Here is a 12,337-nt window from a genome sequence, read left to right on the forward strand (position 1 = left end):
AATGAGCAACACAGAGCATATTGTTCTAAACTGCACAGCCAATAAATGGCTAAGCAAGGATTGGCTCCCACAGGTGACCTCCGAAGCCCTAGCTCTTGATCAGCCACCGTCCTGGTGAAATCAATTGCCTGACTTGCCCATGATGACACTCACTTTTAAAACAATGGGTATTGATAATTCCCACATCACAAACACTGTTGAAATCAATGAGTTGCTGTCTCACAGGATCTGTTTTTCCCACTCATGGGATTTGACTCTGTGCTATGGATATTCAGAGACACAAAACACATTACAGACGCTACTCTAGGCTGAAACTGGCTTGCGCACTACTGTTTTTCAGCAATCTGCCGTGACTGCTTAGAGATACTGCTCTCATTAAAAACTCAAGTTTCTTCTTACTTGGACTGCTTCCCTACCCAGGACTGGCCACCTTTCCCTGGACCCCCAGGCCCTCTCTCTACATACAACACCATGGTATCCTAGCATGGAATGTTTCTGTTTCTATTTTGGCTTTCAAATCTCAAAGAGTGAGCCAGGTGATAGTGGTAGATGCCTTTCATCGCAGTACCAGGGAGACAGAGGCAGGCAGATCTCTGAGTTCAAGGACATCCTAGTCTACAGAGTGAGTTCCAGGAGAGCCAGGGCTACTCAGAGAAATCTCAAAAAACCAAACCAAAAAAAAAAAAAAAAAATCAAGTAAAGAGAATGTTCTGCTTTGACTTTATTCTCAGTGTAGGGCCTTACTGAATTAATTAACCAAGTTACCACTGCCCTTGTAACCTCTAAAAGGAAGGGTAAAGGCCAGATCACCTCTTGGGTCCTAAACAGCCTTTGAAAGTAGGAAGACTGCTAGATTCTCTTCCAAAAAAGGTTGACCCAAGGCCGTTCTCCCATATGGTCTCCCACCACCACCAGTAGTTGGTAGCACCTGGGAGCTTGCATTAAAAGTGTGTATCTCCCAGCCCCACCTTAGCCCTCAGGAATCAGAAACTCTGGGGTGGGTCCAGAAACCAGCTTTCACGATCCCTGAAGGCAACTGACTTTGGTACCCTTGAGCTCAGGAGCCTTGGATCTGGAGGGTGGAGACTGGATCTCTGACAGCAGGTTATAAAGACACAGGCAGCCAACAACATAAATCTGGGCCGTGCCTGCCCATCCCACAAATAGTTACTGGATGCCCACAACGGTCAGAAGTGAATGAACTGTTGAAATGAGGCAGACTCCGCTCTTGCCTTCCAAATTTGTCAGGTGGTAAGCACCTGAGCATGCCTGGAAACTGCCCTGTACATAGAGACTTGGGGTGAACTGCCAAGCCTACAGGATTGCAAAGGAAGGCTGGAAAGAGATGGGTTGATGTACACACTACAGAAGAGGATGCTTCTAGAGGACCCTCATGAGCTCTTTTCTCACAGGAAGAGAAGATTCAAGGCCTACAAGAGTTTGTTTGAAGCCGGGCGTGGTGGTGCACACCTTTAATCCCAGCACTTGGGAGGCAGAGGCAGGCGGATTTCCGAGTTCCAGGCCAGCCTGGTCTACAGAGTGAGTTCCAGGACAGCCAGGGCTATACAGAGAAACCTTGTCTCAAAACAAACAAACAAACAAACAAAAACCAACAACAACAAAAACAAAACAAACAAAAAGAGTTTGTTTGAAACCTAAAAGTATCCAAATGATAGTTACATGGAAAATGACATTTTGTAAATGCTCAGATAGATACATTTTGAGTTGGAGATTTACCTGATTTATCCTACTCCGTTCAATAATTAATGCATGTGCTAGGGACTCAGTAAGGTAGCACACATGGTGGGTTGGGGGAGGCAAGCACTGAAGCGTTTTATCAGGTGGTGTGACCAACCATGCTGCGCCTTGGGCTCATCTGCTATCCCATGAGTGGATAGAAGAGGTCCGTCTCAAAGGCAACTTTGCCTCTGAAGGAGAGAAACTCCACGAAATGCACAGAGCCAAGGGGACAGGCCAGCCAGCAAGCTACCCCACAAGACACATACCTCATCACTCCCTGAACACACAAGCACAAAACTTAGAATCAGCCCTCACACATATTCCAGGGAGATTCAAGATGAGTGTTCATGAAAAGTACAGATGAACGTCTTGATGCCGAGATGGACTTCACCATTAGAGAAGTGATATAAATACTGTAATTAAAATGTGACACAACTGAATTTCAACGGAGAAAATGAGCTGGAGTTTTTAACCATTCTGTGTAGAATCTATTTACAATGCCTATGAAAAGGATGTCTTCTGAATGTGTAGCTCACCAGGGGCCCAGCCACCGCACTCGGAAAGTGCGCCACCTGGGCATTTCCAATTCTTCCCCATGCCAGCTGAGGAGGGTGGAAGGCATGAACTCTATCTCCTGCACGCGGCCCGTTTGCTCTTCCTGTTCTGTTTAGAGAACTACTCTGGGCAGAAAGATCCTGTTTTCTCTAAGTGAGCTTTTTTCCCCACTGTGGTTTTAAAATTTGAAATCAGCCAAGTATGTATCACAGACCCAGTATGCTCTGCACCAGAATTATATGTTTGACTTTGTTCATGGAAAATATTTGAATGAGCCCCTGCTGATTCCACACTGCAACCCTTGGAAGGCTGCTGCCCTGGGAGCCCAGCACTGCTCCCTCACAACTTGTCTTGTCTGGGCCCTGCATTCTGACAGAGGACACTTCTAAACAGATCAGGCAGGTACGTTCCATAGAACGGAGAGCCCAGAAAAGTAGTAAAGAGGTTGCCCTGGACGGTTAGTAAACAGATGCAGGGCTTTCCTGCATAGCTCTTTAATCACTTTAACCCTGCTCCTAACGGAAAGCTGGAGGCCAAGGCGATTCAGCTTCTCCTTTTGTCGGGTTGCCTGCCATAAATATGCACCAGTCTGTGTGTGAAAAGCTGAAGGAGGCGGCAAGCTTGCTGGACATTTATCATTCTCTGTTCCCTGCTAACAAGCAAATACTTTAGTTGAATGGGCCATTAGCAATCATTGTCACACGGAGAATGAAAGGTGCTAGGATGTGACCAGCTTATAAATTAGGGGTGTCCCTCCTCTTTGACGAATCTCAGCAAATCCGATGGATCTTTTAGGTATATGATCAGAATTCAGATAAAAAGGAAGGCACAGAGTGGCAGGTGTTTGGGTATGCAAAGTGGTATATAACAGTAATGTCTCTCATAATTCTCAGAGCAGTGAGAGAAACAGATCACAAGGGTACCTATCTACAGCCCCAAACTATGATCCAGTGTGAGAAGTCAATAAAACAGGTCTAAAGAGGATATTTAGTGATGATCTTTATCATCTGTGTGGAAGCCGATTTAGAAGAGGCTTTCACCCCTCATGTTCCTGTTAAACGGCTTCCAGATTCCATGTGTAAACTAACTCCAAGACCCACTCCATGAAGAAAGCCCTTGTCCTGAAGAAATAGTGAGACTTTCTTAAAATGCCAAAAGATCACGATAAAACAAATATTCCCTTTCTGGTGGCTTGAACCAATTCTGGGTGTCACTCTGCACCTAACCCAGCAAGGAGTCAATGGCTCACTTTGTCTATTGACTAAAATGGGTAGCATGGAAGACGAGCACTAAAGTCCAGTTCCCTTACAAGCTAGCTGTTGGGGACAGAGGGCAGTGACAGGCAGTCAACAGCACCAAGAGTTCCCGTTCTTGCCTTCATTTTATAATCATGTCATTCCCACCAGGGAGCCTGTCCCAGCCACCTCGCAGACTACCAATCACAGTGGTCAAGAAGGCCCAGAGCCTCTGGGATCAAAGGTTTGACCTACTGGTTGGATTATTTGACTTAAACTAAAATTTTACTTTTTTCAATATGGTAATGTGTTATTTTTCTTTTTCTTAAATGTTTCCAGGAAAGAAAAGACCAACCTCACAGAAGAGCTAGCGGCCCAGGTAAGGGCCAACAACATAAGCTTTTCTTTGCCTTGGCAGTGCAGAGATACAACCCCTACCTCCTCCGCCCGGTGTGGGGAGGAGGGGAGCTGAAATCAAAAGGCCTCTGTTTTCTTTTCAGATAATTCAGGGCCTACCTATCCTCCTTCTGGTCTCTGTTGCTGCCCAGCAGGTCTCTGCCTGAAGCCCAAATAGATGAAGGCAAGGGCGGCGAAGGGCAGTTAATCCTACAGAATGGCTGGCTCTGTCAGGCCAAGAGTTAAGCAGGAAAAGCTTCCAGGCCCTAAGGACTGCAGCGAGCTGTGAGTTTTAATCAGCCTCCATCTCGGTCTATAAAAAGGCTGTCAATGAAAGCTACCTTGGCCATATTATCTCCCACCAATGAGCAAGAACTGCACAGCTTCCTTTCTCGGCTTCGGCCATCCCAGACCACAAGTGGCGCTTTCATGATTCTTAATCCGGGTTCCCAAGTCTGTGTGGCTCTCACATAATACCAAACAGCCTGGAGCAAGGCCCTTCGCCCCACACCCTTTTCAAGGACGTGTCATTTCTAACATCAAGCTAATCTATATGTTGCCATGGCTTCCCCTTTATCTGCCTTTACATCTTATGAACTGCATGGATTTACCACATTATTTTTATCTGAAAGACAGAAAATGGTGGTTTTATTGCCATACAATCAGATTACTGCCGCTAGCTTCTCTATGCCTTTTTACCATACTTCAATCAAAAGGGATCAGTTTCTTTATGCTCTGCCCTTGATTTACTTTACATCTGTAAAGACGTAGTCTGGGTTGTAATCCCCTTATTAACTATGACCAGGGTTGATTTGCCTAAAAATAAAAGCAAATTGTGTCAGACCCTTTCACTTTGTTTTTGATTCCGAACTACAAAATGGATTACTAAAGAAATCTTCAGAGTTCACACGGCTGGTATAGTGCTGAATTTAAAATGAGAATTAAACAAGTTAAACAGGGGAGCCGTGTCAATGGTTTGCATCTCCCATCATGGGAGAAGGGCTGACTGCTTGCTTTTGTATTCTTCGGCTTTGCAGAGACAATGAAGCCACAGGAGTTTTTTCCAAGCTGTTCGGAACAGGTCTCGTTTGCTATCCTTCCTTTGGGGCTGTTCTTATTCCTTGCTGGGGGAGGGGGGGCTTCTAATCCACCCCTTTATGGGGGGAGGGGAACCTACCTAGAGGGAGCTCACTCCTCTCCAGAAGCTTACAGTTCTACCGGATCTGCATATTTTAATCAAAATATTTTAAACAGTCCAACACTTCTCTTTATGCAGGAGTATAAGTGGCCTGAAAAACAGGTTCTTTATGCAGGCAGCAAAGGCAGGCAGTAACTGGAGACATTTTAATAATCTTTTGGAGATGAGGCTTGTTAAGTGTCCAATTCGTAATTAGATATTTTAAGAATAAAGTTCTCATTAGAATGTCAAAGAAATATTGTTCCTTAAAACAATTCTTTTCCCAGGGCCTACAGTCTATATATGCTGTTCCCTGCCACTCCCACTTCTGTGACGATGCCCTGCAGTCATGCTCGGATCTGGAATAGTCTCCCATTCCGAGAATGCCTTCTGAAATGCAGCTTCAAGTCAGGTGTCAGATTAAGCTCCGGAGAGCAACCCGAAATATTTCAGCTGAAGATTAGACAACAAGGATTTAGTTACTGCAGTGCCCTCAGTGCTAGTCTGAAGGAGGCTATCCTGTGGACCCAGCAACAGGATTCGTCTTAGTGTGCGAAGAGGCTCTAGGAAAGCTAATAAACCCGCCAGGTCGCCAGCGGACTGGAAACCATTCCAACACGGGGTTTTCAGGGGGTTCCTGGGGATGCTTAAAATTCACCTGTCTCCAGCTACCGAGTCAGATCCATCGGGGTCATTTGCATTTCTTTGCATTAGTAGGACAAGTGTCAAGAGCTAAGCTTTGTCAAAGATTTAGAACCAAGTGCCTAGCAAATTATCTTAGCCTCAACTCTCCTTTGGGGGCTGGAAGCTGTAATTGCAGGGGGTTAAGAAGTTCAGTCCCAGGACACATGACTCTCAGATTCTCATCTGAGAAGGCGTCCACATTTGTCTTTGTGTTCTGCCAGGCTCTGCTGTGGAACAAGGACAACGCACAACCCACAGTTTATCATCCTGACAAAGCGTGAGGAGTGTGGATGTGAGACCAATCCCAACCCGGTGCTTTCTGGTTTGCTTCCCCCCCCCCCCATATTAAAACCAACAAGATTGGCCCAAATGCAAACTGGAGAATAGTTCAAGGCGCTGCTATTCAATCAAGGCTGAATCTGTATTTGCTTATCTACAAAAATAGGAATTTCAGACACAATAGAAGGTAGGCTGGCGTATATGCGTTATTGACCGGTTATTTAAGCAGTGCTATCCATTGTAGTTTAGTTTATCAATTTGACAGGCCTCTATTTATTCAGAGCCTGACCAGGGAGAGGCCTGTGTTTCAGGTTATCTGGATATTATCCAGCCATTCTTTTGTATCAACTCAATCAATTTCAGGAATTCAGTATTATGTGTGGAAAAACATTGCATGGGAAAAGCACAGTGCTCTGTAAATTAACTAGTATGTATGTGTGACTTATAGAATTTAAAAAAAGACATAAATTAATACTGGAAGGCAATATTCAAGGGTGTAATTTCTTTTAGAATACTCTGCCAGGGTAGGGTTGCTAATCCTACGTGAAACTACTACCCATCAAAACCACAACAAGCAGGCACTGCTTTATTCCGGCTAAGACACTACAGTGGGGAGGGGATTCTACTGAAATGTTAATTAGAAATGGTTGCCAGGCTTTGCAACTCTTTCCAGAACTTAAAAATAGTTGAAAAGTGACCTAAACAGCACCCACATCTTCAGATACAATGTGACTAATCTGACAGGGCAGCCGCATAATCTTAGAGTACACAGAACTTCTGATTATTACATAAACTCTCCAGGATGGGATGGCAGGCCATGTGATTAAAGTAGTTATGGAGACTCCAGTTTACAAAGGATTCTCTGGGCTCTACAAGCACACAGCTGCTGCATGCTCCCTGTGTCGACCACCTGCTAAAAAGGCTGACCCCAGAATGAAACAAATCTAATTACCAATGCCTGTTTCATGACAAGTGACTTGTCCCACAGTTCATGCAAAGTGAGGTAAAGCTTCCAAGCATCTGACTACCTACCTGCCACATTTTACCTACAGAAACTTTTCTCTGGAAAAGTGAACAAGGGAGGCGATGCCAGGCACTAAAAACTAAAAGGCTCTTTTGTGTTACTCTTCCGAGGAAGAAGTCTTTCTGATCTCACAGACAGCATTCAGCCACAGGCTTTCCAAAGACTTCCAGCCATCCTCAAGAAAATTCTAAGACATTTTATTGTGGAGGCCAGGGAGTAATCATACCAACTGCACAGTACAGGGAGGCCTGCTCCTCCAAAACCCAGGGCCCTAGCAGCTCTCTATACATCTGTGGCCACAGCTCGGAAAACTATCCTGTTGAAGATCAAATGGTGAATAAATGTAAATGAACTCACTCCTCCCTCCCTAAGACGTTTCAAATCAAAGACATGATTCTCCAGGTGCTATGTGCACTTGGTGGCAGTGGTGTTTAAACAAATCAGTATTTCTAATCCTTCCGGCTGCGCACCCAAGTATAGTGGTCACTACGAACAGGAAAGATGATTATGTTACTCAGAAGGGGTTTAATGGGAATTTCTTTAAATTAGACTTAAATATAAATATTAAATCTAGACAGGGGGGAAAAAAGACTCGGCCTCCCAAAAAGAGGCTGTGAGTGAAAGTGCAAAGTGGAGAGAGGGAGGCAGCCCAGGGAAGGGATGGGGGGATGGGCGCGCTCATAGCTAGCATTCGGCAGGGAAGGGTGACCTCTGTAGGCACCGCGAGCGTCAGCAGCAGCTACCACCAGGGCCCCAGTTCGAGTGGCAAAGGCTGCAGCGCTCAGATCCCAGCCAGGCGCCTTCAGGCACCACCAGGTGCCTGTAGATCCCGTGTGGATGCAAAGATACCACGCCAGGAGAGCAAATGCAACACCTTGCTTTAAAAAACAAAACAAAACGAAAAAATTCTTTAACAGATCAAGACTACACTAGAGGGGGGCCGCAGTAAGTTTAAAACAAGGGCCTCCTGGCAGCACGCAAAAAAAAAAAAAAAAATGTTTTGAGTCATTTACAACTATAGATTTTTTTGCCCTTTCGAAGGGAAACGTGTTTGGTTTTACCACTTTCAAGAGAGTAGGTACAATTCTTTGCTTATGTGGTAATTTCAAAAATTCGTTCACCTCTACTCTGAAGCCGTGCACCACACGCTCAACTCCAATTAGGCCATTGATTTTGCTTCTAATCTGAAAGGTCTGACTCCAGCCAGGAGCCAGCCGTGTCTCCACACTCTCCTAGGGCTGAGTCCAGAATTCCGCACAGCACTTTCTGGCGGCAGTTGGGAAATGAGGTAAGAAGCAGCACCCAGGCACGGTTACTGGGGCCATGGCTGCGTATACCAAGGGATGGCTAGCATTTTCGAAACAAGGAGCGCACTCAGGGAGACCAGACCTGAAAGTTAGTCTCAGGCCTGGTTTTCTCCCGACTGTGCGCTTTGCTAAAAGCAAGTCTGACTCCCGATTCCCCGAGTGCAAAGGCTGCAGCGTTGACTGGGTAGGGCCCTGAAGGCGTCGTTAAAATTAAGCCACCTAAGTGGACCGCGCCGCACCGGACCTAGACCACCAGTTCCGACGCGAAGGGAGAGGCCCACATGCAGAGAGCTCGCCGCCTGAGTTCTCTGGCTGAGCCATCGAGCTCCCCGCGCACATTCGGGTTAGCAAGAAGGCGCCGAGGCATCCCGGCTCAGGGACGCCCCGGGCCCAGCTCCCTTCCTCTAAGGGACGCTCCACTACCCCAGACTCTCAGTTCTTGTCGCCTTCTCTCTGGGCCCCGGCCCGTGGCTCCCGCGCTCCTCGCAAGCGCAGCATCTCTGCCTGTCTCCGGAGCCCGCCAATGTGTGTCTGTAGCCCCGTTAGTGGCAACGTCCTCCGTCCTCGAAAAAGAAAGGAGGCCGGGTAGCGCCATCAGACACCTTACCGGGCATGCCACCAAGTCGCCAGGGCTTTGGGACTCCTAGAGCACTTGAGGCTGGAGCCTAATTAGAGTACCCTTGGAACCCCGCGCTCTCACTATCAGCCGGTCCCCACCTAGAGAAATGTGGAAGGGTGGGGGATAGGGGACAGGAGCCCCAGGTTCTAGAAACAGGGTCCAAGGCCTCCTCCCGCCCGGACCATACGGCGTACCCCGGGCGCCGGCCGAGGGCACCGCGGAAGAGAGAAGGCTCGCGGACACCACTTACTTGGAGTTCGAGGAATTCCAGTAGATAGGCTCTAAAACTATCGATCTGGAGATCGCAGTTCTGCACAAAACCATCAAAAGTCCCCAACAGTACTTCCACACAGAGTCCCTCCTGGACCGGGCCATGGCCATGGCCAAGCCGCTCCCAGTTCTGCGCACTCCGGGACGCGTTGGGACCGGCCGCGGGCAGCGACCCCCAGTCCTCCGGGGCAGACACGCTGCGCCGCTCCCGCGGTCGCCGAGGCCAGGTGCGCTCACCCTGCGCGTCCCTCAGCGCGCGGGGTGGGGTCGAACGCGCGGGGCGCGGCGGCTCGGCGGACTCGGGGCTCCGGGGCGCTGCGCCGGACGCAGCTGGGACAGCCGGCTCCCGTGCGGCTCCAGGGTGCCGGGCCAGCCGCGGAGGGCGGGCGCGGCGAGGGCACTGGGCCGGGACAAAGGCCCGCAGCGGAGAGACGAGTCGGTGTGAGGTGGCGGGTGCTGCTCCCCGAAAGGGGCCGCCTGACTATAGATCCAGGACAGCGGGCAGTGGCCCGGGCAAGCGAGCGCCGCGTCGGCGCGGTTCCATGTCCTGGAGCGCAGAGATAAAGGGCGCCTCCTGAATCCTCGCAACTCGCGGCCACTAAGCAGTCAGGAGAGCACTGGAACCCCCGCAGGCGTCTGACGCGCGCGGGCCTTTGTGTGCGGGGAGGGCGCCAGGACCCGCTCTGCGCGCAGCTCCGCGATCCGACCGGTGCCTCTGTCCCCGCCGCGGAGAGTCAGCGCGCCGAGCGCGCTGTCAGAGCACTATAAACGCGGGGCCCCGCCCAGTCAAACGCAGCCCATTGGCTCGCCGCGCCGCGAGCGCGCGCTGATTGGGCAGCACTCCCGTCAGTCTGCCGCCCCTACCCGACACTGGGCACCCGGAGGTAGGGCGCCCCTGACAGGTGAGCCCCGCCCCCAGGACGAGCCCCGCTGGGCGCGGGGGGCCGCGCACTAGTGGCCCCGTGAGGAGCAGGGCACAGGGTTGGTCGCCTCTTAGCCACTCGCACCAGCAGGGTCACCTCGCCCGGCAAGTGCCTGGGCTGGCGAGTGCCCTCGCTCGGATAGGGCGAGACGTGGTGGACGCAGCGTTCCGCCTTGCGGCGCTCGCTCCCTGCCGCCCCTCGCGCGTACGGCGCCCTGGTACTTGGCGGATTCCTCTGAGCCTTTAACTGAGGGCCTTCTAACTTGATTCTGGCACCAAGTGTTCCGGCCCGGTCGGACGCAACTCAAAACCGACTCTCACGAGGCTGAGAGCCTTAGCAGCCCACCGGCAGTGCGAGCCCGTCTGCCGCCCTTCCCGACCCCGACTCCGTGCGCCCGTTCCCTTTCCGGTCCTCTCCCCGCAAGAACAGCGCCTCCAAAGCTCCACTACCAACGTCTGGGTGGACTTTTCTTCACTAGCTCCCGGGACACCCCGCGACCCCAAGGTGGCCAGGAAGTTAGGGGTGACCCGGACAACTATCAGTCAGAGAAGTGGCAGTTGAGATACTCGGTTGCTTGCCCAAGACCGATTTTGAGAAACTGCACCAGGGCTGTGACTTCTACGGATCCACAGCGCCCACTAGCGCCCACTTTTGCCTCTCCGTACTTCAGAACAAGCCTACCAGTTACAGGATCAAATCTTAAGGAAAGGATCCAGATATTCCCAAATCGAAAAACACTTGCTTAAGATGCCCGTTATCAGGGAGAACAAAGTAGGTGTAAGGCACAGTCCCATGTGCAGCCCATGGCCCAGCAAAAATTAACCACGTCTGTTCTTAAAATGCTGTCCATCAATATCAGAACTTCTTCAAATGGAACTAAGCAGTTTCCACACCCGATATCTTTAAAAACAAGCCCCATGATTTAGTTACTAACTACTCCCGAATCCCCCCGCCCCCTTCATCCTTCTTTAAAACAAATTTCGAGCTTTAAAAAGTGTTGGGAATACTGCAACTACGAATTGGTTTGGAAAAACTCGTCTAAGACCAAAACACTAACACACAATGTATTGAACACACCAAAATACAGCTTTAAGCAAACCTTTTCTGTAATTACTATTTTTAACTATGCCTGCAATATAATATGATTGTGGGTGGGGAGATGGGATTCACGCTAGGTTAAACAAGGGTTTTGCACACACACACACACACACACACACACACACACACACACACACACACACAGTAATGTTTAACTTCCCGACTGAAAAAACGGACAGGAGCTGCTATTTGACCTTTACAGGAGAAGAGGAAAAAAGGGCACTTGTTTTTTTGTTTTTTTAAGATTTCACTTAAGAAATTCATAGAAACCTAGTGTGAAGTTAAAAGGCTTTTACGTCATGGCCTGAAAGGTGTGTTATGAAACTTAGGTTGTAACCTCTTAGCTCCCCATACATCGTCTCTCTGGTAAACTAAGGAGGAAATTTGTAATGTCTGAAAATAACCCAGCTTCTAAAAATACCATTTTCAGTAAGCCAGATATCCTAACACTCAAAGCATTTTACTTTGGGGACAATGTAAATATACACACGTAATATTCCTGTGTGACTTCTAAAGGGGACATGGAGTCAGTAACTGCACACATATCATTTTGGTCCTCAACTGTTTATCCAGTCATTTTGGAAATTAAAACATAACCTCAAGCCATTTATATTTAATATTACATTTGTCATTATCCCAGGCATATACAAAAGACAAACATAGAAGAAATTCTAAAGCATGGCCACACCAATCATGCTGTAATGTCTCTGAGAAGGGCTTCATTTTACAACTAAATTCTTGGATTTGTTTTGAAAACAGGACACAACTCTATGCCAAAGGACAACAAAGTACTTCAGCAGAAGAAGTCGCTGATTCCTAAAGCTAAGGATGTTTCTCAGTCAATAGACTTGGGAATTTTAAAAGTACAATGTATTACAAAATATAAATGATTTCTTACAGAGTGGCAGCAAAGCTGAAATTTCACAAAGAACAATCTATTAGCCAGAAAAAATGTACCATACACCATGCTTCTAAGCCAATGCTAACCACTTTGGTCTTCAGACTGTTCTGCAACTTGACCACACTAAAG

The 12,337-nt window shown here is 48.5% G+C and overlaps 1 protein-coding gene across 1 annotated transcript in view; it reads right to left on the bottom strand.

Annotated features, from left to right (window-relative positions):
- Positions 1–9,535, bottom strand: part of Efnb2 (ephrin B2) — a 43,394-nt gene extending 33,859 nt beyond the window's left edge. Inside the window, exon 1 of the mRNA XM_021169680.2 lies at positions 9,267–9,535. Coding sequence (XP_021025339.1) covers positions 9,267–9,397 — 131 coding nt within the window. The 5' untranslated portion in view covers positions 9,398–9,535. The remainder of the gene's footprint in view (positions 1–9,266) is intronic.
- Between the last annotated feature and the right edge of the window lie 2,802 nt (positions 9,536–12,337).

The sequence above is a fragment of the Mus caroli genome, chromosome 8 (assembly GCF_900094665.2).
Source record: "Mus caroli chromosome 8, CAROLI_EIJ_v1.1, whole genome shotgun sequence".
Taxonomy (NCBI): domain Eukaryota; kingdom Metazoa; phylum Chordata; class Mammalia; order Rodentia; family Muridae; genus Mus; species Mus caroli.